The following is a 24,106-nucleotide window of genomic DNA, read 5'->3' on the forward strand; positions in this document are numbered from 1 at the left end:
CTTTACGGTGGGAAATACACATGCGGAGATCATCCGTTCACCCACACCACATCTCACAAAGACAAGGCGGTTGGAACCAAAAATCTCAAATTTGGATCCTCCAGACCAAAGGACAAATTTCCACCGGTCTAATGTCCATTGCTCGTGTTTCTTGGCCCAAGCAGGCCTCTTCTTCTTATTATTGGTGTCCTTTAGTAGTGGTTTATTTGCAGCAATTCGACCATGAAGGCCTGATTCACACAGTCTCCTCTGAACAGTTGATGTTGAGATGTGTCTGTGACTTGAACTCTGAAGCATTTATTTGGGCTGCAATTTCTGAGACTGGTAACTAATGAACTTATCCTCTGCATCAGAGGTAACTCTGGGTCTTCCATTCCTATGGTGGTCCTCATGAGAGCCAGTTTCATCATAGCGCTTGATGGTTTTTACATTTACATTACATTTTAGTCATTTAGCAGACGCTCTTATCCAGAGCGACTTACAGTTAGTGAGTGCATCCATTATTTTTTTTATTTTTCATACCCCCCGTGGGAATCGAACCCACAACCCTGGCGTTGCAAACGCCATGCTCTACATCCCTGCCGACCATTCCCTCCCCTACCCTGGACGACGCTGGGCCAACTGTGCGCCGCCCCATGGGTCTCCCGGTCGCGGCCGGCTACGACAGAGCCTGGATTCGAACCAGGATCTCTAGTGGCACAGCTAGCACTGCGATGCAGTGCCTTAGACCACTGCGGCGGCACTTGTAGAAACTATCAAAGTTCTTGAAATGTTCCTTATTGACTGACCTTCATGTGTTAAAAGTAATGATGGACTGTCATTTCTCTTTGCTTATTTGAGGTGTTCTTGCCATAATATGGACTTGTTTTTTTACCAAATAGGGCTATCTTCTGTATACCCCCCCTACCTTGTCGCAACATAACTGATTGTCTCAAACGCATTAAGAAGGAAAGAAATTCCACAAATTAACTTTTAAGAAGGCACACCTGTTAATTGAAATGCATTCCAGATGACTACCTCATGAAGCTGGTTGAGAGAATGCCAAGGGTGTGCAAAGCTGTCATCAAGGCAAAGGGTGGCTATTTGAAGAATCTCAAAATATATTTTGATTTGTTTAACACTTTTTTGGTTACTACATGATTCCATATGTGTTATTTCATAGTTTTGATATCTTCACTATTATTCTACAATGTAGAAAATAGTAAAAATAAAGAAAACCCCTTGAATGAGTAGTTGTTCTAAAACGTTTGACCGGTAGTGTACATAAAATCAAAAGTGTAACATGTCAGCATTAGTATGTTTGTCAAAAACACCAAATGCTTGTGTGGAGGTGTTAATGATTGTGTGTCACAAGGCTGTGAAGGGGTCTGATGACACGACCGTGTGCTTCACAAGTACTAAAATAATGACTGACCCACAGCAGTTCTCCAGTCAACACTACAATTACATAATTTATCCATCTGTTCTCAGTTACTCGGACAGCAAAAGAAAAATGACCCAGGCCTTTTTTTTTTAAAGGCCTCCGCTGCAAAAAACAAATAATAAACATTTAAAAAACACGACAGGTCAACTGAACCCTGCTCTAATAACATGACACATTTCAAATGGTTTCAGAAGACACACTCAACCAGTGAGCAACAACCTCAAACACTATTCCATGTACGTATATTCCATGTGTTCAGCAAGCATTTACCCGGATTACAAAAGCAAAGCAAAACTACTTGGGTTTGAAATCATACGCTATTCTGAGCATCACAGAGAGAGCAGACAGGCCTAGACCTGATATGGATGTCCATTACACTTCAGGGGCTAATAGGAGAATGATGGAACTACACACGCGCACACCATCACACTTTCTAAAATGCACTCAATCTGATTCGCACACACTACCTGAGCTACACAGACACTTCCCCCATACACACACTTGTGAGCCACACACACACACACAAATCTCCAGGCATAGACAATCTACTCCTTAACTGAAGAGTTTCACAAAGCAGCCCTGGCAGTAGGGCTTGTCGTTCTGCTCCTTGAAGGTGCCCTTGTTGAGTTGCTTGAGGCAGAAGGCACAGACAAAGTGCTCCGGGTGGAACTTCTTGGCCATGGCTGTGATGCAGCGGCCCGTGATGGGCTTCTGGCAGCCAGAGCAGAGGGAACCACGGCGCTCGTGGTAGTGCACCTCACAGTAGGGCTGCCCATCATGCTCAAAGAAACTCCCATTCACAAATGGGGTGAAGCACTCCTGCATACACAAACAGAGGGGGTAATGAGTAAGTACACGAGTCAGGAATAATAACATCAACATGAATGCCCTTATATGAAGGGAAAAGGGCAGAATACAGACCCTGCAGACAAAGCACTCTGGATGCCAAAGGGAGTTCAGTGCAGAGATGTAGTTCTCCAGGATGGCTCGGGCACAGCCGCCACATTTAGGCGCAAACATGTCAAAGTAGTCCTTCCTACAGTACGCCTTCCCATCCTTCTCATGGAAGCCTTCATGAGACACATACAGATCATGAGTTCTGCATCTCACTCTAGAACTGGTCATTACAAGTGAGCTCCAAGAATTGGTCAAACTCACCCTCTGGGCCAAAGAATGATCCACACTGAGCACAGAAGAAGTGTTCAGGATGCCATGTCCTGTCCAACGCAGTCACAACTTTCTGTAGACATAATCATTGGAACAGTTACTCTCTGCTAGCTGCTATTGCGAGACTGTATCTGTGCACTGCCTTAGTTGTAATAAGTTATTTTTGTAGTATATGGTGTTTGCTTACATCCAGAATAGGTCCGTTGCAGTAGTGGCAGCGTGGGGAGAACAGGTTGTGGTAGTCCTTCTCGCAGTAGGGCGCTCCGTCACGCTCAAAGAAGTTCCTGGAGCCTATCTCCTCCTGACAGTGTGTGCACACAAAGTGCTCTGGGTGCCACGTGCGCCCCATGGCAGTTACCACCTGGACACACAGATCGACAGTATATGTAAATTAACCACGCTAACAAAGCTCAGCAATTAAATGTAACGTAATGAGAGACAATGGTCTTAGAAAGGTCACCAAAGCCTAATCTCAGGCCCACCCAATCCCCTCACCTGTCCCACGATGGGTTTACAGCAGGCCCCACACACTCCCTTGGCCACAGTCTGCACACCCAGCTTATGGAGGTCAGACTGCAGGCTGCCGAGCATGTTGTCCAGCTTGTTGACCTGCGTTGGGAGGCCTCCAGGGACACCTTTCCCCTGGGCCATGATCTGTCAAAAGATGGAGGGTGAGAGGAGAGTACGGACACCAGAGCATAGTGCATTCTCTCATACAAACAAATCTGCACAAATAACTAACTAAACAGTGGGTTTAATGAAGGAAACTGAAGCCAGTGAGAAAGAGATAAGGGGTTCTGTCACTTCAGAAATAGAAAGGTAGAGACGGAGAGCCATGCCTGCATCGGAGGTAATATTGGGTCGTATTCGGTTTGACAGCCAACGGACACCAGGGCTTTGGGGGGAGGTGGTGGTGGCGCAGGCTGCACCGGTGGAGGCGGCGCTGGGGCAGCGGGCTCTGGCTTGGGGGCAGGGGGCTGCTGTACTGGGACAGGTGGGGGTGGAGGTTGTACAAGCGGAGGTGGGGGAGGGATGGGTTCCTGGGGTGGAGGAGGTTGAGGAGGGGGACAGGGGGGAGGGGTAGGAGGTAGGGGAGCAGAGGTCTGCTTCATAGGTGGGGGTCTCCTGGGTTCTTCTATAATAGGAGGGTGACGAGGGGCTGGGGGAGACTGGGGTGGGGAAATGACCCTCTGAGTTATAGGTGACTCTGGGGGAATAATGATCTGAGGAGAAGAAGAAGACAGACAGGGACAACCAGAGAAAATGAAAAGGTAAAGAACGGAAAGTGAAGTGAAATTTCAGAGTAAAAATTCATGAGAAATGTGCAATAGTATCTGGGATGGTGGGATCCTGTTATGATCGTATCCAGGCCAACCTTGTCCACCTCGTTCGCAGCCCCGTCACCACGGAAACGCTGTGGCTTGGACATGACGATGACACCCTCAGTGAGCCAATCGTCAGGCTGCTTACGCCGGCGGTCAGCCAATCGACCAATCCCCAGCTTCCCCTGCAGCTCCTCTATGAGGCGGTCCTGGGAGCTGCTCTTGTTGACAATGATGGGGCCCACCCGCCCCCTCCGGGGGTGACTCTCTCGGTACATGGGGTGCACGTTGGGGGTCTCCTTGGTGCGCCTAATCACTGATTTAAGCTAGAAGGAGAACGAGCATCAGGAATCCACTGTGATCCAGTTACAATACCGCAGGCCAGGTGAGTGGTTCAGTTCAGAGGAAGCAGTCCATTCAGATGAAGCACCATTCCAGTTCACTCAAAGCCAAAGGCAGCCATCTCCTCAAGGGTGTAGCAGCAGTGGGTAAAGTCATGTCCAAAGGAACGTGTCAGTCACACTCATGCGGCCTTACGTGCTCAGACCCCATCCAACCTCCCACCCATGACACAGTCCCCATATGCTCCCTGACCATTTAGCAGAACATGGTTGTGCAAGATGGGGGCGTCATGCCACATTGGTACAACAAGTAAGGTAGTCATAGGATGTGGTCACAAATCTAATTGTTTGGTTTTAACAAAACATGCCAACAAAGGACACAGCCAGGCAGTGAACAATTAGCCACTCTGCAGAGGCAGCAAACATCCTGGTGTGCAGATTGTAATGACATTATCTCAACAACAACAAAGAATAACAGATGTTTTGGTATCAAAACGACCATCTTTCTGAGATTACAGAAATGTGTTATGCTATTGTATGAATAACATTTAACTCTGACCAGGGTTGGGGAGTAGCTAATTACATGGAATCGGATTAACTAGTCAGTTACATTATCAGCAAAAATAATGTAATCAGATTACAGATACTTAAAAAAAAACAATTTAACTTAAAATTTTTGAAAAGACGTTTGCAAAAACAATACATTGACACCTTTCTGTTTTCTCAATGACATTCAAGTCGGCATTGAAAAAAGGTGCTAGTTTAAGTTTGTTCCACCTGAGCAAGTCTGGAGACGACTATGATGACACACCAAATGCGTTTGATGGATCCTTTTAGTCTTCTAATGCCTCTTAAGGGCAAAGTAATCAAAAAGTATCAGATGACGTTACTGATTACAATTTTGGATAGGTAAGTAGTAACTAATGGATTACATTTAGAAAGTAACCTACCCAACCCTGTTGTTTCTATGTGTGTTTGTGCAGAGCAGAAAAGTGTGATGACGAGGGCAGTCCCGTACATGTCCAGATGCCGAGACCCTGTCCACAGTGACATGCTGCAGTAGAGGCAGGTCCAGGGAAGCATCAGGAGTCCCAGGACAGGAGGAGCCATCCAGGGACTCATCCATCCAGCTGGCCTCAGTCATCGGGGTCATGCTCCCATCTGTATAAGGTCTCTCTGTATTAGGAGTCATACTACCATCCAGTCCATCTTGGAGACACATGTTCAGCTCCACATCAGCCCAGTCCATGAGCTCCCTGTGCCCATCTATGTGTCCACTCATTACTGACCCATCGCGGGTAATTGTCCCTTCATGGGTACTTGCCCCGTCCCGGGTACTCCCGGTGGTGTCCGGCTGCACCTCCCTTCTGGCTAAGGGCATGATGCACTCTTCATGCACCACCTCCCTCTTCAGCCAAGGTGCCTCCATAGGGACTCTATCATTCTCCATCTTGGTGAAACTCATGGCCAGCAGCTTATCCAGGGCTTCATCCAGAGAGGGCTCAGCTACAGGGACTGGCTCCAGCACTCTCCTGGAGATCTTGGGGCTAGTGAGAGCTGGGGGAGAGGGAGCCTTGGGATACGTGACCAGAGATGGTGAGGGGGCTTTAGAAGAAGTGAGAGGAGTAGGGGACTTGGTGACAGAAGCTGAGAGAGGTAAAGGGGACTTGGAGTTAGAGAAAGGAACAGGACTAAGGCTCTTAGTAGTAGTTTGAGTAGATAAACTTAGATCCATGTCAGTTAGGGGACTGGGGCTTTTGGTAACAGAGAGAGTTATGCCACATTCTATAGAGGGACTAGGGAATTTTAAGGGGTTCTGGTCCAGGGTGGTGCAGGCTGAGGTGAGTGATGGTTTAGCAGCATTGGGAGGACTGGGGTCTGTGCTAGGTGAAGGTTTGGAGTGGTTGAGGACTACCAAGGACTTCTGATGAGAGGACAGCATGGTGGGAGAGATGTCGATGAAGACTTCTGGTTCTGGGTCACTCTTTGCAAAGGACAGAGGGCTCTGGGAGGTTACAGTTGCTGGGGGAGGGTTTGATAATGATGGATGTGGAGGGGACACTGCCCCCCTACCTTCCTCCTCTATGTGCAGCTCCCAGGCAGGCAGAGAGAAGAGAGGGGAGTCACAGGCAGGTTGAGAGGGGAGAAGGGGGGAGGGGGCAGATGCAGCTGCAGCAGGGGCGGAGGGGGTACGTGGATGGACCTTCAGAGTGCTGCTGGGGGAGGTTTCTGCCTGATCCAGCTGGGGATCAAAGTTCATAGACCCGAAGGAGCCAAGAACAGGCTAGAGGACAGGACAGGACAGGAGAGAGGAAAAGGACACCACAAGAGGAGGAAGATATTAAAGGGAAATAATCAGATCAGAAAATATAGGATTTTTTCATAAAAAGGACAAGCGTAAGTCCTGTCCACACACACTGCTGTGCACCTTGAAGTCGGACAGGGAGGCCATGAGCTCGTCAAGCTCGCGTGTAGCACAGGATGCTGAGATTCTGGCCTGCTGCTGAGAGGAGGAGTCCAACTCACTGTGAAGGACAGAGGGGCTGGGGATGCAGAATACACAAACAAAGCACATGATCACACACACAATCCAACCTGGACCCCCTGAAACAAGTCATTATTCATTCAATCATAGCACATGATCAGATAGAGCACCACAATCAAGGCTACAGTAGATTATTAACATGATCTCATTGCTAGCTAGCATTATCCTATAATTCAAAGTGATGACAAACTCATCCTTGTCCATCTGTGACTCTTGAATAGGAGTAACTGCCAATATTCTTACCTGGGATTGGGTACAGAACCCTCCAGCTCATCCAGCAGACTCTCCACTGTGGGCCGGCCATCCTCCACCACCCTGGTCCCATTCTGTTTGGGCTTCTCCTGAACGGGAGGGCTCACCATGATGTCAGCGTGCCCCCCGTTCTGCTGCACATAGTTGGTAATGCTGCAGGATGGCAGGGGTGGGGCGGTTTCCTCTGTGGGTAGAGAGGACAGTGGGACATCGTTCATCATCACAGTAACATGCAGTAAACACATACTGCAAAGACAAGACCACCTATTGCACAGTTAAATGACAGAGAAGTGCCACTTTGGTAATATAAACACCAAAACCTAGTGAATATTTTTGTAGGATGTGTTTCACTGTCTGTCTACCTGTGGTGGGGAAAGAGGGAGAGTTCTGCTGGACAGCATTGAGCTCCAGGAGCAGCCTGTCTAGCTCTGACAGGTTACTGCCTAGCATTGAGCTCATGGCAGCCGCAGATGGGTCAGCAGACTTCTGTTTGTTGGGGAAACTGAGAGACAATGGGTGTCAATTGTGGTCGAGTGTAAAAAACAGACAGAGTGAGACGGTCTAGTAGTCTCCCAGTGGGGGTCCCTTCAGAGGGATCTGTTCCTATGGCCCTTCTGCCTACCTGTAGACGTGGTCCTCTTCAATGTGGGACAGGGGCGGGCTGCTACTGCCCCTGGACCATGAGCTCTTCTGAGCTGAACCCAAGGACTGCAGAGAAGAGAACATTCACTCAGTTTAGTAATGAAAAGCCATTTACTGAATGATATGCGCAAGTGTGAGTAGTGGGTCTGATGTGTGACTGACCTGTTGGGAGGAGTGGAGGGAGTCAGGGGAGTCGATCACAGAACCATTCAGAGCCTCAGCAGAGGGAGGGGGCGGCACCGGGGGAGGGACTGACACATCCTGGTAAGAGTTTCCCCCAGTGGGGAAAGAGTAGGGCGTCTCCTCAGATAGGAACACAGGATGCTTGGAGATGTGGGATGTCGTGGATTCCAGGTCCGCCAACAAAGCGTCTGAGGAGGAAAGAGATGCTTCCATGGTTAGACACAGTTTAGAGCTCTTACACTCATTCATAAATATTAGACAGAAATACAAACCCCAATACTGCCATCGTGACATCAAAACAAAAATGTGTTTTGGAAGCACAAGGGAGGGCAGACTTTCGTTCAGCACTATTCTCTTTCCCCCTCTTTCTGGAGCAATCATTCACAGAAGATTAAGATGCAACAAGACTTTTCCTATGCTCAGTATGAATGAGAACAGTTTGCAGACGTAGTTATGTTGCCTCCATTATAATGTGAAAAATATTAAAAGCACGTAACGTGTAGGGCAGGGAATTGCCAGGGACGATATTTTCACGATACGATATATATTGCGATTCGATACTGTGATTTTATTGTAATTTGATGTTCCAAACATATTGCATACGATACTTAGTGTACAAAACAGGACACCAGCTCTTTCCATGACATACACTGACCAGGTGAAAGCTATGATCCCTAATTGATGTCACTTGTTAAATCTACTTCAAATCAGTGTAGATGAAGGGGAGGAGACAGGTTAAAGAACGATTTTTAAGCATTGAGACAATTGAGACATGGATTGTGTATGTGTACCATTCAGAGGGTGAATGGGCAAGACAAAAGATTGAAGTGCCTTTGAACGGGGTATGATTGTAGGTGCCAGGCGCACTGGTTTGTGTCAAGAACTGCAACGCTGCTGGGTTTTTCACACTCAACAGATTCCCATGTGTATCAAGAATGGTCCACCACCCAAAGGACATCCAGCCAACTTGACACAACTGTGGGACGCATTAGAGTCAACATGGGCCAGCATCCCTGTGGAACTCTTTCAACATCTTGTAGAGTCCATGCCCTGGCGAATTGTGCTATTCTGAGGGTAAAAAGGGGTGCAAATCAATGTTAGGAATGGGTTTCTAATGTATAGGTCTGCTGCAGAGGGACAAGACATTTACATTTTTGTCATTTAGCATACGATCTTATCCAGAGCGACTTACAGTTAGTGCATTCATCTTAAGATAGCTAGGTGGGACAACCACATATCACAGGCATAGAAAGAAAAAATTTCCTCAATAACGTAGCTATCAGTAGAGCTAGAAGTCAAGGTGAGGAGGAGGATTATTTAAGATACTGTTTGAAGGTAGGGTTTCAGATGTTTTCAGAAGATTGGCAGGGACTCTGCTGTCCTAGTTTCAGGGGGAAGCTGGTTCCACCATTGGGGTACCAGGAAGAGAAGAGCTTGGACTGGGTTGAGCGGGAGCTGCCCTCCCGTAGGGGTGGGAGGGCCAAGAGACCTGAGGTGGCAGAACGGAGTGCTCAGGTTGGGGTGTAGGGTTTGAGCATAGCCTGAAGGTAGGGAGGGTCAGTTCCTCTTGCTACTCCGTAGGCAAGTACCATGGTGTTGTAGTGGATGCGAGCTTCGACTGGAAGCCAGTGGAGTGTGCGGAGGAGCGGGGTGACATGAACTTGGGAAGGTTGAAAACCGGCGGGCTGCAGCGTTCTGGATAAGTTGCAGGGGTTTTGACAAGAGTGCCATGAGAAAATGAGTTTATCAGTCAAAAGTACTGAAAACAAATTTGCTTCCTATTTAAAAATAAGATGGAGAACAAGCTATGCACCAAAAATACTGGAGTTTTGGTGCAGGTACAGTGCAAAAATAATATTGCGATAGGCAAAACGATACATTGGTAAAATAATATCCCGATATGCACACTCTTGGCATTCTCTCAACCAGCTTCACCTGGAATGCTTTTCCAACAGTCTTTAAGGAGTTCCCACATATGCTGAGCACTTGTTGGCTGCTTTTCCTTCATTCTGCGGTCCGACTCATCCCAAACCATCTCAATTGGGTTGAGTTCAGGGCATTGTGGAGGCCAGGTCATCTGATGCAGCACTCCATCACTCTCCTTCTTGGTAAAATAGCCCTTACACAGCCTGGAGGTGTGTTGGGTCATTGTCCTGTTGAAAAACATATGATAGTCCCACTAAGCCCAAACCAGATGGGATGGCGTATCGCTGTAGAATGCTGTGGTAGCCATGCTGGTTAAGTGTGCCTTGAATTCTAAATAAATCACAGACAGTGTCACCAGCAAAGCACCCCCACACCATAACACCTCCTCCTCCATGCTTTACGGTGGGAAATACACATGCGGAGATCATCCGTTCACCCACACCACGTCTCACAAAGACATGGCGGTTTGGAACCAAAAATCTCAAATTTGGACTCCAGACCAAAGGACAAATTTCCACCGGTCCAATGTCCATTGCTCGTGTTTCTTGGCCCAAGCAGGTCTCTTCTTCTTATTGGTGTCCTTTAGTAGTGGTTTATTTGCAGCAATTCGACCATGAAGGCCTGATTCACACAGTCCCCTCTGAACAGTTGATGTTGAGATGTGTCTGTTCCTTGAACTCTGTGAAGCATTTATTTGGCCTGCAATTTGAGGCTGGTAACTCTAATGAACTCTGGGTCTTCCATTCCTGTGGTGGTCCTCATGAGAGCCAGTTTCATCATAGCGCTTGATGGTTTTTGCGACCACACTTGAAGAAACGTACAAAGTTCTTAATTTTACGGATTGACTGACCTTCATGTCTTAAAGTAATGATGGACTGTCGTTTCTCTTTGCTTATTTGAGCTGTTCTTGCCATAATATGGACTTGGTCTTTTACCAAATAGGGCTATCCTCTGTATACATTACATTTACATTTTTGTCATTTAGCAGACGCTCTTATCCAGAGCGACTTACAGTTAATGAGTGCATACATTTTCATACTGCCCCCCCCCCCCCACCCCGTCACAACACAACTGATTGGCTCAAACGCATTAAGGAAATAAATTCCACAAATTAACAAGGCACACCTGTTAATTGAAATGCATTCCAGGTGACAACCTCATGAAGCTGGTTGAGAGAATGCCAAGAGTGTGCAAAGCTGTCATCAAGGCAAAGTGTGGCTATTTGAAGAATCTCAAATATATTTTGATTTGTTTAACACTTTTTTGGTTACTACATGATTCCATGTGTTATTTCGTAGTTTTGATTTCTTCACTATTATTCTACAATGTAGAAAATAGTAAAAATAAAGAAAAACCCTGGAATGAGTAGGTGTGTCCAAACTTTTGACTGGTACTGTATGTGTATGAGTCAGTGTCTCATTCCAACCGGTCACTCAGCCTCCTCACTCCAAAAAAGGCCTGCTCCCCAGGGCCCCTCCACAGTAGTCCTGTCCTGCCCCAGCACCAGGAGCTAAGGTTAGGTCATCAGCATAGATCCACACAGACATACAAATCCCCAGTGTCATTTCTAAACCCACTACGCCTGGTTAACATTCCCACCTGAAACCCCTAACGTCTCTGTCCATCAATCTTTCTATTGGGCCCTAAAAATATATAGCTCCTGTCAGTAAGTACCTGGCTATCTGTCTTGGCTTGTCCATTGTTCCATCCGTCCATTTGTCAAGAAGATTTGTGTGAGCATGAGACAGACAGCATATCTCCTCCAGGGCTATCAAGTGTACAGTACAGCATTAGTGTTCCCTGGAACACCAGAACAAAAATAGACCCTGACATCACCCATTCCATCCATCCTCAGTCAGTCAAAAATGTTGCACATACTGGATGATGGCACAGGGAATCCTCAGTCTATTTGACGTAAATAAGCGTAAAACCTAGAGAACATTAATTGGTTTAAATAAGTTATCTGATAAATGGAAAGTCTAAGATCCCAACCTTACAACAACGTCATGAGGTGAACAACAATAGTCAAATTCATTTTTTGGTTCAAGTGGGCATCATACATACTCCCCCTAAGACTAGTCAAAAAGTCCATCTTAGGTCACACACAAAAAAATCTTCTTTGTAAGTCAAACAAAGCAAAATCACACATGCAAGAAACTAAGATGACATGAGGTTAACAGAGAATATTCAAATATTTGCTGGGCAAAATGCCCCCTTACTATACTCACGACATGCCACCTGACGACCCAGTACCCTAGAGTATGTGAGTGCGTAACTGTGTATGCAAAACAGAGGGACTGAGACAGACAGAGGACTAGCTAATGTCCCATCTGCTGAGGGTGTGGTTTGGTGGCGGAGGAGGGGGGGGGGAAATCAGAAACAGACACAGGATATTATTACAATTCCTTACTCTAAGCATCTCCCTCCAACTCACCCCGGGGCTTCCTTTTTCTCTCATAAAAAAGGAAATAGTTGTCTACTTCTGTAAACTGACTGAAGTTTTTAGCTCTAGTTTTTAAAATTGCCATCAACATAAAAAAGGAACTAGTTGTCTACTTCTGTAAACTGACTGAAGTTTTTAGCTCTAGTTTTTAAAATTGCCATCAACTGGACATGTTGTCAATGACATCTCTATAGAGCCTTCACTTTATTTTAACCTATTCTCTACCACAACTTCCTTCCACAGTACTTCCCCCACTGTTCATTCAGACCGCAGAGACCCCAACCAGTAGGTTGAGTAGGTAGCGCATGGCGCTTGCAACACCAGGGTTGTGGGTTCGATTCCCACGGGGGGCCAGTATGAAAAATGTATACACTCACTAACTGTAAGTCGCTCTGGATAAGAGCGTCTGCTAAATGACATTTTTTTTTTTTTTTATAATGTTAAACCACATGGGAGAAAAACCTATTTAAAGCTGTGCTCTCAGCAAGTAAGTCTGCGCAAACGTACTGAACTATTACTACCAGCTCGAAATAAGCTGCACCTGGTGCTGACATGCTGACAAAGGTCTTAAAGTATACTTCGTCACTCTTACAATAAAGCCTAATGAAAATCACTATCCTCTCCCCAAATGGTCATTCATTTCTGAATATCTTACACGGTGTGGTTTCCCTTTAATAATAAATAATCATAAAAGTTATTACTGAAAGATTAAAATCACACATAGCTAGCTAGGTATGATATACAGTACACAGAATAACTTTGACCTTACGCATGGCAGTGCAGGCAAGCCTTACCAACCCTCCACTTTGAGAGGAATGGACACACCGCCAAGTTCCTCAGTGTGTTGTCAGACTGGGATCTCTAGTCTATTCTCTGCTTAGTATGACTAGACTACCCCCGCTGCTACTACATCTGTGACACTGGCCAACCCCTGTGGTACTGATCAGTTGGAGATTCAAGTTCAAATCTGATTAAGTGTTTTAAATCAAGCCTTTAATGGATATTTGGGTAATTTATGGACTACTCTCAAGGGTGTAGCTAGCAAAAGCTGGTTCCCACTACCCACCTTCATTGTAAAGGGATAGTTCATTAAACTAAGAGCAATGAGTGGAGGATATTTAGTTATAGCTAGAGGTCTGCTGCAATACACATCTGTAGTGCTTCAGGCCAGGGCTACATTGAAATTCATGTTTATTGGAGTGTGCTGGTAGAAATGCCACTGGAATAAATTCATTAAATTTGTGTTGATTGTCCCTCCTGTGGAGGGCAGCATTGAGTCTGAAACGTTGATGACTGCAAAAGGGGTTGTGGCCTGAGTTGGTTTGGGGGGTGTTGTTTGCATTCTTAATGCAGCTAAGTACTGTAAGCCAAGTAACACATTAATCTTTGAGATGGGTAAAGTCCAATCCTTTCAGAGGAAATCCTGACAACTTCTGAGAAAAATGCAATTATGAGACTGCTCATTTCTATGGGAAATGCCTTCATTCTGCCATTTGGGGATTCTAAGCAGGCCATTAGCAATAGAGATCAGGTCACCTGACTTTGTTTATTGCAGCTTCAATGACCTAAATAGATTAGCAATACATTCCTGTCGTGATTTCTGAAGATTCTTTCAATGAAAGGGTCTCACATAAAGTCATGATGTTCAAACATAAGCCAACAGCATGGTGTTGTGTGCATAGTGCATACTGTATGGGCATTCTTTGGGTGGTGGGTACGTGTACATTCTTGCCGCAGTCTGTAGCCCCCCTCCTCCTGCCCGTACCAAAGCCCTGTAGTCTTTATCTGATGGGCGGGAAGGTGCATTCCACACATTCCACTGTACGCCTCCGAGAGAGAAAGCAGTCAGGGAAACAGAGGAGGGTGGCAGAGGAGCTGGGGAGGCATGAGATGGAGGGCGAGAACGAAAAAGAGGGATGATTTGGTTTACACAAGTACTATAAAAACGTAATATGTAACCTACATGAAAGTAACAAATATGAAAAGAAAACGCAAAATACACTGAACAAAAATATAAATGCAACATGTAAAGTGTTGGTCCCATGTTTCATGAGCTGAAAAAAAAAAAAAGATCCCAGAAATATTCCATATGCACAAAAACCTTATTTCTCTCAAATGTTCTGCATACATTTGTTTACATCCCTGTTAGTGAGCATTTCTCCTTTGCCAAGATAATCCATCCACCTGACAGGTTTGGTATATCAACACACTGATTACACAGCATGATCATTACACAGGTGCATCTTGTGCTGGGGACAATAAAAGGCCACTCTAAAATGTGCAGTTGTGTCACACAACACAATGCCACATGTTTTGAGAGCGTGCAATTGTAATGCCGACTGCAGGAAGGTCCACCAGAGCTGTTGCCAGATAATTGAATCTTAATTTCTCTACTATAAGCTGCCTCCAATGTAGTTTTAGAGAATTTGGCAGTACGTCCAACCAGCCTAACAACTGCAGACCACGTGTAACCACGCCAGCCCAGGACTTCCACATCCGGCTGTTGAAACTGTGGGTTTGCACAACCGAAGAATTTCTGCACAAACTGTCAGAAACCGAGCAGGCTGAGAGCTTCAAGTTCCTTGGTGTCCACATCACCAACAAACTATCATGGTCCAAACACACCAAGACAGTCGTGAAGAAGGTTACGACAAAGCCTATTCCCCCTCAGGAGACTGAAAAGATTTGGCATGGACCCTCAGATCCTCAAGATGTTCTACAGCTGCAGCATCGAGAGCATCCTGACTGGTTGCATCACCGCCTGGTATGGCAACTGCTCGGCCTCTGACCGCAAGGCACTACAGAGGGTAGTGCGTACGGCCCAGTACATCACTGGGGCCAAGCTTCCTGCTATTCAGGACCTCTATACCAGGCGGTGTCAGAGGAAGGCCCTAACAATTGCCAAAGACTCCAGCCACCCTAGTCATAGACTGTTCTCTCTGCTACCGCACGGCAAGCGGTACCGGAGCGCCAAGTCTAGGTCCAAAAGGCTTCTTAACAGCTTCTACCCCCAAGCCATAAGACTCCTGAACAGCTAATCAAATGGCTACCCGGACTATTTGCATTGCCGCCCCACCTCCTCTTTTTACGCTGCTGCTACGCTCTGTTTATTATCTATGCAGTCACTTTACCTCTACCCACATGTACATATTACCTCAATTACCTCGACTAACCGGTGCCCCCGCACATTGACTCTGTACCGGTACCCCCTGTATATAGCCTCGCTACTGTTATTTTACTGCTGCTCTTTAATGATTTGTTATTTTCAGTCTTTTTTTTATCTATTTGTTTTACACTTATTTTTCTTAAAACTGCATTGTTGGTTAAGGGCTTGTAAATAAGCATTTCACTGCAAGGTCTACACCTGTTGATTTGATTTGAACACAATTGCATTTTATCAATGGCAATGTGAATGCACAGAGATACCGTGACGAGATCCTGAGGCCTATTGTCGTGCCATTCATCCGCCGCCATCACCTCATGTTTCAGCATGATAATGCACAGCCCCATGTCACAAGGATCTGTACACAATTCCTGGAAGCTTAATATATAATATAATATAATATAATATATATAATATAATATATAATATAATATAATATAATATGCCATTTAGCAGACGCTTTTATCCAAAGCGACTTACAGTCATGCGTGCATACATTTTTTTTTTGTGTATGGGTGGTCCCGGGGATCGAACCCACTACCTTGGCGTTACAAGCGCCGTGCTCTACCAGCTGAGCTACAGAGAATGTCTCAGTTCTTCCATGGCCTGCATACTCACCAGACATGTCACCCGTTGAGCATGTTTGGGATGCTCTGGATCGACGTGTACGACAGCGTGTTCCAGTTCCTGCCAATATCTAGCAACTTCGCACAGCCATTGAAGAGGTGTGGGACATCATTCCACAGGCCACAATCAACAGCCTGATCAACTCTATGCGAAGGAGATGTGTCGGGCTGCATGAGGCAAATGGTGGTCACACCAGATACTGACTGGTTTTCTGATCCAAGCCCCTACCTTTTTTTTTTAAGCTATCTGTATTCCCAGTCATGTGAAATCCATAGATTAGGGCCTAATTTATTTAAATTGACTGATTTCCTTATACGTAAAATATTAGAAATTGTTGCATTTATATTTTTGTTCAGTGTATAATGTTTTGTAATGCAGGATATGATTGGCCAGACAGAAACCATCATTTAATCAGTTGTACTACCACAAGGTCATTCCCAAAGCCAACACCTCCTTTGGCCGCCATTCCTTCCAGTTCTCTGCTGCCAATGACTGGAACGAATTGCAAAAATTTCTGAAGCTGGAGACTCTTATCTCCCTCACTAACTTTAAGCATCAGTTGTCAGAGCACCTTACCGATCACTGCACCTGTACACAGCCCATCTGAAATTAGCCCACCCAACTACCTCATCCCTATATTGTTATTTATTTTGCTCTTTTGCACCCCAGTATCTCTATTTGCACATCATCTCTTGCACATCTAGCATTCCAGTGTTAATACTATTGTAATTATTTTGCACTATAGCCTATTTATTGCCTTACCGCCATAACTTGCTACATTTGCACACACTGTATATATATTTTCTGTTGTATTTTTGACTTTATGTTCTTTTACCCCATATGTAACTCTGTGTTGTTTTTAATCGCACTGCTTTGCTTTATCTTGGCCAGGTCGTAGTTGTAAATGAGAACTTGTTCTCAACTGGCTTACCTGGTTAAATAAAGGTGAAATAAAAAAATTAAAAAAAATAAGAGAGGAAAGAAGAAAGTAAACAAAATCTGTCAGTTTAGTTTCAAACAATTTAAGTACTATGCTATAATTAGATAACAGGGCCAGATCAACAAAGTACAATATACTTGATTCCAGGATAAGAAAGATGTCAATGTTTTTATTACCCATGGCAGGCCCAGAGAGCCATGCTTCCCAGGCGGGCAGGCAGCAGGCAGCCCGGGCTGGCCAGCTAATCTTTCCTACTAACACATTGGATACAGTGATGGGCCACCAGGGTCCACAGCTCACCTGTTTATAGCTGGGGCCAGAGAGCAGAGCTGGCCAGAGCCCCATGTAGAAAGAAACACTATCCCATCGGGCCTACCCAACATTATATTTATACCAATCAGGAGAGACCGGGGCCAGAGAGGGGTGGAGGGAGAGATACCAGAGAAGAATAGCAGGGAGGGAGGGTAGGGAGAAAGAGGGAGAGTACAGCACATAGAGAGTAGAGTGAACAGTGAGCGTAAAGACATACTGAAGGGAGCAGGGACAGAGTGACAGAGAGTGGTGTGGTGTTTCAGAGAAAGACAGAAGGATCTTGAAGCATGGATCTTGAAGGATGGGGTCAATGGCTTCAAAATAAACATCACTAAAAATACCCGCCCAAGCAGCCCCATATCCGAAAGATGACACTCCCTGAAGAGAGTGCTGGACTAAAATAAAAGCGCTTCCCGACAAGTCAGTAAATCAAATGACAGGGGGAAGTCTAAAGACCATTCTGACACACAGACAGTCACACTTAGACTGTGAGGACAAACTCACACCAATAGATATGTGTGAGAGCGAGCGGCTACTGTGAATTTAGAGTGTGTTGGGGGAGGGGGTGTGAAAATCTCAAGTCTGGTTTCTCTTCTCCATGTTCAGCACTGAATCACACCAACCAACCTCCAAAAACAGCCAGCCATCTTCCATGCTCTGTGGCCCTGTGGAGACCTCCACAGAGCAGAGTGCCACAGCCACATTGCGCTCTTTGAACAACATGCCCTGGGGTGTCCCAGCCTGAGTAATGTGGGAAGAATCCAGCATGAACTCAGATTCCTGCTCCATTATTTCGACCCGTCAGGAAAATAATCAGCACTGTTCTCAGAGCCAAGAAACAAGGCCAGAGTGAGAGGGGAGAAGGGGGGTGACAGAGAGGGTGAGAGAGAGAGAGAGAAACAGTTTAGGAAATAAAGGCGAGAGAGGGGGGAGGACGACGACGACTGATTTTTATTGGTCAAAAACACCCCCATAACAGCGGTGGCAGAGCCTGTATCTCCTGCTGCGTTTCCTGAACCCTGAAAGCTGATTCTACTCATTGTTTTCTCCTCGGGATGTGAGGCAGGGTTCGTTGCCTAAGCGATGAGGTCAGCCATGCAGCTCCCCTCCCCAGACTCAGAACAGGATGGGTGTGGACGGAGCACAGAGAGCACAAGGACTGGACTAATTCACAGAGAGGACCATCCCTTCAGTTAAGAAGGCAGGCCCACTCAAACATACTGTAGTGGTATGCATACAGTCAGTAACACTACAGGTCCCTAGGGGTGATGACTAGCCTGGTAACACTTTCTCACTGCTGACATACTGAAATACATTAACTCATTAAGGATCAACTGCCAAAGTTGTAAGGACAGCTATGTGTCTAACTTAAAGTGTGGCTGGCAAACATCGTAAGCATTTAGGATCACCCCATTTAACATGCACCAAGTCCTCTCTTGAACCAGGGAATATGGTAATTTTTCTCCAAGGTAATCAACTAATGCAATCCACATCTCCTCAAAGAGGATCACTGTTCAACAGATTGCAATATTGCCTCTCCTATAATGTTGTCCTCTCAACCAGCTGCCTACCTATACACCACCCACACACTGCACTCTATCCTGATGACCGGTCATGACATAAACAAAGCCTGCTTCAGCCCACTGGGTCAGTCAGCCCATCTGTGTTTCCCCAGCTCGGAGAGTCTGAATTTCACAGGCTCCTGAGGAATTCACAGAGAGGAGACTTCACACTCCACACATCAAACACACTAGTAAGATAGTGCCAATCAGTGTCAGATGGCCTGTGTGGGTAAAGAGTCATCAGGGAGAAGGCTCAGTTGCACTGCAGCCACATCAGTAATGGTTCTGGGCCTGAGGCTGGGCACCACCTGATCCGAGCAGCGTAAGATGGGTCGGAGTCTCTGGAACATTCACAGGTCTCATCTAACCTAGGGTTACTCACATGGTACTACAGAATCCCCCTTGCGTTTTGGGAGTGTAGGAAATGGGGACATATCTAGTACACTGGGCCAAGTAGAAAGGAGAGGATGGGATGATTGGGTTACGCAGCACTAGGTCATCAGTCATCCCTGCAGAGACCAGGGAATTACTAGAAGGACGTACAGTGAGGGAAAAAAGTATTTGATCCCCTGCTGATTTTGTACGTTTGCCCACTAACAAAGAAATGATCAGTCTATAATTTTAATGGTAGGTTTATTTGAACAGTGAGAGACAGAATAACAACAACAAAAATCCAGAAAAACGCATATCAAAAATGTTATAAATTGATTTGCATTTTAATGAGGGAAATAAGTATTTGACCCCCTCTCAATCAGAAAGATGTCTGGCTCCCAGGTGTCTTTTATACAGGTAACGAGCTGAGATTAGGAGCACACTCTTAAAGGGAGTGCTCCTAATCTCAGTTTGTTACCTGTATAGAAGACACCTGTCCACAAAAGTAATCAATCAATCAGATTCCAAACTCTCCACCATGGCCAAGACCAAAGAGCTCTCCAAGGATGTCAGGGACAAGATTGTAGACCTACACAAGGCTGGAATGGGCTACAAGACATTCGCCAAGCAGCTTGGTGAGAAGGTGACAACAGTTGGTGAGATTATTCGCAAATGGAAGAAACACAAAAGAACTGTCAATCTCCCTCGGCCTGGGGCTCCATGCAAGATCTCACCTCGTGTTGTTACAATGATCATGAGAACGGTGAGGAATCTGCCCAGAACTACACGGGAGGATCTTGTCAATGATCTCAAGGCAGCTGGGACCATAGTCACCAAGAAAACAATTGGTAACACACTACGCCGTGAAGGACTGAAATCCTGCAGCGCCCACAAGGTCCCCCTGCTCAAGAAAGCACATATACAGGGCCGTCTGAAGTTTGCCAATGTACATCTGAATGATTCAGAGGAGAACTAGGTGAAAGTGTTGTGGTCAGATGAGACCAAAATCGAGCTCTTTGGCATCAACTCAACTCGCCGTGTTTGGAGGAGGAGGAATGCTGCCTATGACCCCAAGAACACCATCCCCACCGTCAAACGGAGGTGGAAACATTATGCTTTGGGGGTGTTTTTCTGCTAAGGGGACAGGACAACTTCAGCGCATCAAAGGGACAATGGATGGGGCCATGTACCATCAAATCTTGGGTGAGAACCTCCTTCCCTCAGCCAGGGCATTGAAAATGGGTCGTGGATGGGTATTCCAGCATGACAATGACCCAAAACACACGGCCAAGGCAACAAAGGAGTGGCTCAAGAAGAAGCACATTAAGGTCCTGGAGTGGCCTAGCCAGTCTCCAGACCTTAATCCCATAGAAAATCTGTGGAGGGAACTGAAGGTTCGAGTTGCCAAACGTCAGGCTCGAAACCTTAATGACTTGGAGAAGATCTGCAAAGAGGAGTGGGACAAAATCCCTCCTGAGATGTGTGCAAACCTGGTGGCCAACTACAAGAAACGTCTGACCTCTGATTGCCAACAAGGGTTTTGCCACCAAGTACTAAGTCATGTTTTGCAGAGGGGTCAAATACTTATTTCCCTCATTAAAATGCAAATCAATTTATAACATTTTTTACATGCGTTTTTCTGGATTTTGTTGTTGTTATTCTGTCTCTCACTGTTCAAATAAACCTACCATTAAAATTATAGACTGATCATGTCTTTGTCAGTGGGCAAATGTACAAAATCAGCAGGGGATCAAATACTTTTTTCCCCTCACTGTAGTAGGACTGACTGAGGGTACCTGTTTGTGAAGAGCCCTCTCTTGGAACTGAGTGGTGGGAGGAGGTGAGCCGTGACCCAGTGAGTATTTGGCCTTCGACCCTGACAAACAATGATGTTAGACATTCCACAGCAGCCTCTCCCCCTCCCTCAGGCCTGGCTTCCCGACTTAAGTGAGACGGCAGGCTCCCTCTCAGTTAACAATCAGTCCTTTCACTGGCCCAGAGCAGCTTTATCATCTAATGAGCCCTGGAGGTATTCTCAGATCAGGCCAAGCTCAAAATACGGCTCCTCATCCCTCCACTTAAACAATCCAAAAACACATCTTGCTGAAGCTCAACATAGGCAAATTCAAATAGCTACTGGGCTATTTAAAAAAGAAGAAGATTACATTATTGTCAATTTCCTTGGAGAGAATGAAAATACGTATCACTTGATGAGCTCAATCAACTGAGACGCTGACGCACACCCTGAGGAATTTAAAGCACAGGAGAGAGTCATGCTTTGGTTGCTGGCCTGCCTCTTGGCTACATGCCACCGCCCTTCTGTGTATGAAGATGAAAGCAATTGCATTTAATCAATAACACCCTTTCTAATCTGGGAAGGTTTAGTGAACTGATGAAATCTGTTTTAAAAATATATATATATATATATACTTTTTTTGGAGTTCGAAGTGTAGTGCCAGAGGTCAAGGGCCGGTGAACTATAACAGTTGACTGGTCAGCTATCTTGTCACAGAAAATAGACTTTAGGATAAATGGTGGCATGGGGAGGTGGCCTATCAGCCAGCATTATCAACCAGAGGCTTGGTGCCTAAAATGCACTGATGCATGTAACCTTGGAATATGATCTGTGTGCAAGTATGAACGGCGCAGGTTGGTGTATAGCAGGTTCTGCCATTTGAGGTATGCCAGTTCCAGGTGTTTCTTTGTGTAAATATCTCTGGTGCATGCATATCTGTGTGAAAAAGTGCTCTATTCTTTTGAAGACCCATATTGCTCCAGGTCTGTAGGCGGCTACTCTAATGTCTGAGTATGTACTCTAAACATGATTAGGCCTTGGACAGGGGTCAAAAGGGTCATGAGACCCATAAATAAAAGAGATGTTAGGCCTACTACTACTTCCACCACAGAAGGACTACCACTACAAATAAGAGGTCAGAGACAACCAAATCTAAGTAGGGTTCGTGCTAGCCGGGATCCTTGGGACATCATTCCCAAAACCAAGGTCCCCAGATAGCATGGACCATCTAAGTAGACACCCCCAACTATTATATAATAACTATTTAGTTTCATCTCTGGTATGCCATGAAAAGGTAGCAAGTCTGCTAATTTGAGCATTTAGGAGAGCTTCCATCCTGCCTGTCAAGAAGGCACAACCAATGCTTACACCTCTCAGCCTTTTTCTTCCCATATTTGACACACAAGAAATGACAATGGGCGTGATGATTAAAATTCAAAGGGATAGACATACACTATTTATCATGCCATTCCACATGCGTTTCTTCTATGGAGATGGTGTCGCCATTTAGAACGTTTGGATAAGTGTCATGACTAACACTGAACCTAAAGGCTATAGTGTGCACAGTGCAACTTTTGACAACTTCAAAAGCACCTGTATGAACTGTAATGAGACGAGATGTTGTAAAAAAAAAAAAAAAACGCTGATATATTTGAGGCCTATCAGCGTAAAGCCAATTAATATGGGTGGTGCGGGAACCTCACGTTTTTATGCTAACAAACAAACCGATAGACTTCTGCCAAAGTGTTTTCTAAAATAAAGCAAATCATTTACGCAGGAGTTTATTGTCATTGTCCCGTTCAAAGAAGGGAAACCTGACATAAAAAGTGGATAAACAAGGTTAAATTCGAAGCTATTGCATGTAGTTTAGTCTACACTTTTCTCCCTGTTGGGTCCAGATATTAAAACAAATCTCTGGCCGTCGATTAAACCAAGATCTTGAAGAAATCCCCGCAGCCTCGAAATACATGACTTTCTCTCCACACATACTTTACGCTATGCTGAATAGAAAACGGCTGAGATTAGAAAAGGACACAGTATGAAATTTACCTAAGTCGTCCATACTTCCAGCGTTGGCTTCACCAGTGAAAAGTTGTTCCTGTAAAGTTTTAACAATTTTTCGGTGTCCGTGGTTTCCTTTCAAAATCTCAACAGTTTACTGTGGTGAAGTGAAGTACGGTACAGTACCGCGCTGCGATGTGTACTTCACTGCGACGCGCATTTATATAGCCGCCCTAAGCAATAGCCGACATGAAAGTAGCCTAATTTAGCAGGCGTAAAAGAACCTGGGCAGTGTAAAGAACTTTGATAAAGGGCGGCCTCTAGCGAGTGATAACAAAATGTATACAAAATAGCCTACTGTATCAGACAGGCTGCCACAAAGAAACATTGTTATATGAAAACATTGTAACTGCGACTGATGAAGAAACACTGTTACACAAGTCAATACATAATTTACAGCAGCTACTCCTACCTATATTGTTATTATATGCATAGTAGCCTATTAATTGGACCTTACAAGGCAGCCAGAGGTAAATTCCACCTCAATAAAGCAAATTATTTTTATATTATTTTCTTCAGGTAGGCTTTTTTTCCCTCCAATTTGTGAAAAATGTAATCCTAACACAAGTATGTGTAAGAAGTCTCTTGAGGAATGTTTCAGAGAGACTAAATCAGAAGAAGCCATGCAAAAGTTGAATAGCTTTAATGACACACAAGAGTCACCATATAAAATACACTTGTATTTCAATCATCAGCTGACAGAGGTTTCATAATGCACTGACTCACTGACCACATAGCCAAATGTAAATTGCATTTGGATTCCAGCAATTGCAAGAAATACATTTTTAATCATTCTCACTTCCCCATTGCAACTGCTGGGCCCTCTAGGGTGTGGTGCGGTCAGCCCAGCGAATCACCGGTGGCACACTGCCTGCCCTCCAGGACATCTACAGCACCCAGTGTCACAGGAAGGCGAAAACGATCATCAAGGACCTCAGCCACCTGAGCCACGGCCTGTTCTCCCGTTACCCTCTAGAACAGAGATGTCAAACTCATTCCACGGAGGGCAGAGTGTCTGCAGGTTTCTGGT

At 45.4% G+C, this 24,106-nt stretch overlaps 1 protein-coding gene across 1 annotated transcript; it reads right to left on the minus strand.

Annotated features, from left to right (window-relative positions):
* Positions 1-523: 523 nt before the first annotated feature.
* Positions 524-23,292, minus strand: LOC311144204 (paxillin-like). Its single transcript, XM_084180211.1, has 11 exons — positions 23,065-23,292; positions 7,855-8,063; positions 7,673-7,758; positions 7,413-7,552; positions 7,042-7,234; positions 6,682-6,796; positions 3,086-3,244; positions 2,778-2,951; positions 2,582-2,663; positions 2,345-2,493; positions 524-2,242 (listed from the first exon to the last, which is right to left on the minus strand). The coding sequence occupies exons 1-11, from the start codon at positions 23,075-23,077 to the stop codon at positions 1,976-1,978; spliced, it is 1,587 nt and encodes a 528-aa protein (XP_084036337.1). The 5' UTR covers positions 23,078-23,292; the 3' UTR covers positions 524-1,975.
* Positions 23,293-24,106: the final 814 nt, after the last annotated feature.

This window comes from Coregonus lavaretus (genome assembly GCF_964263955.1).
Source record: "Coregonus lavaretus genome assembly, chromosome: 17".
In the NCBI taxonomy this organism is placed as follows: Eukaryota; Metazoa; Chordata; class Actinopteri; order Salmoniformes; family Salmonidae; genus Coregonus; species Coregonus lavaretus.

Excerpts from the sequence above, each read along its gene's own strand:
- LOC311144204 (XM_084180211.1), bottom strand. Across the intron at positions 7,553-7,672 it reads GAAGAGGACCACGTCTACAG|TTTCCCCAACAAACAGAAGT; the intron begins GTAGGCAGAAGG and ends ATTGTCTCTCAG. Across the intron at positions 2,494-2,581 it reads ATCATTCTTTGGCCCAGAGG|GCTTCCATGAGAAGGATGGG; the intron begins GTGAGTTTGACC and ends TGTCTCATGAAG.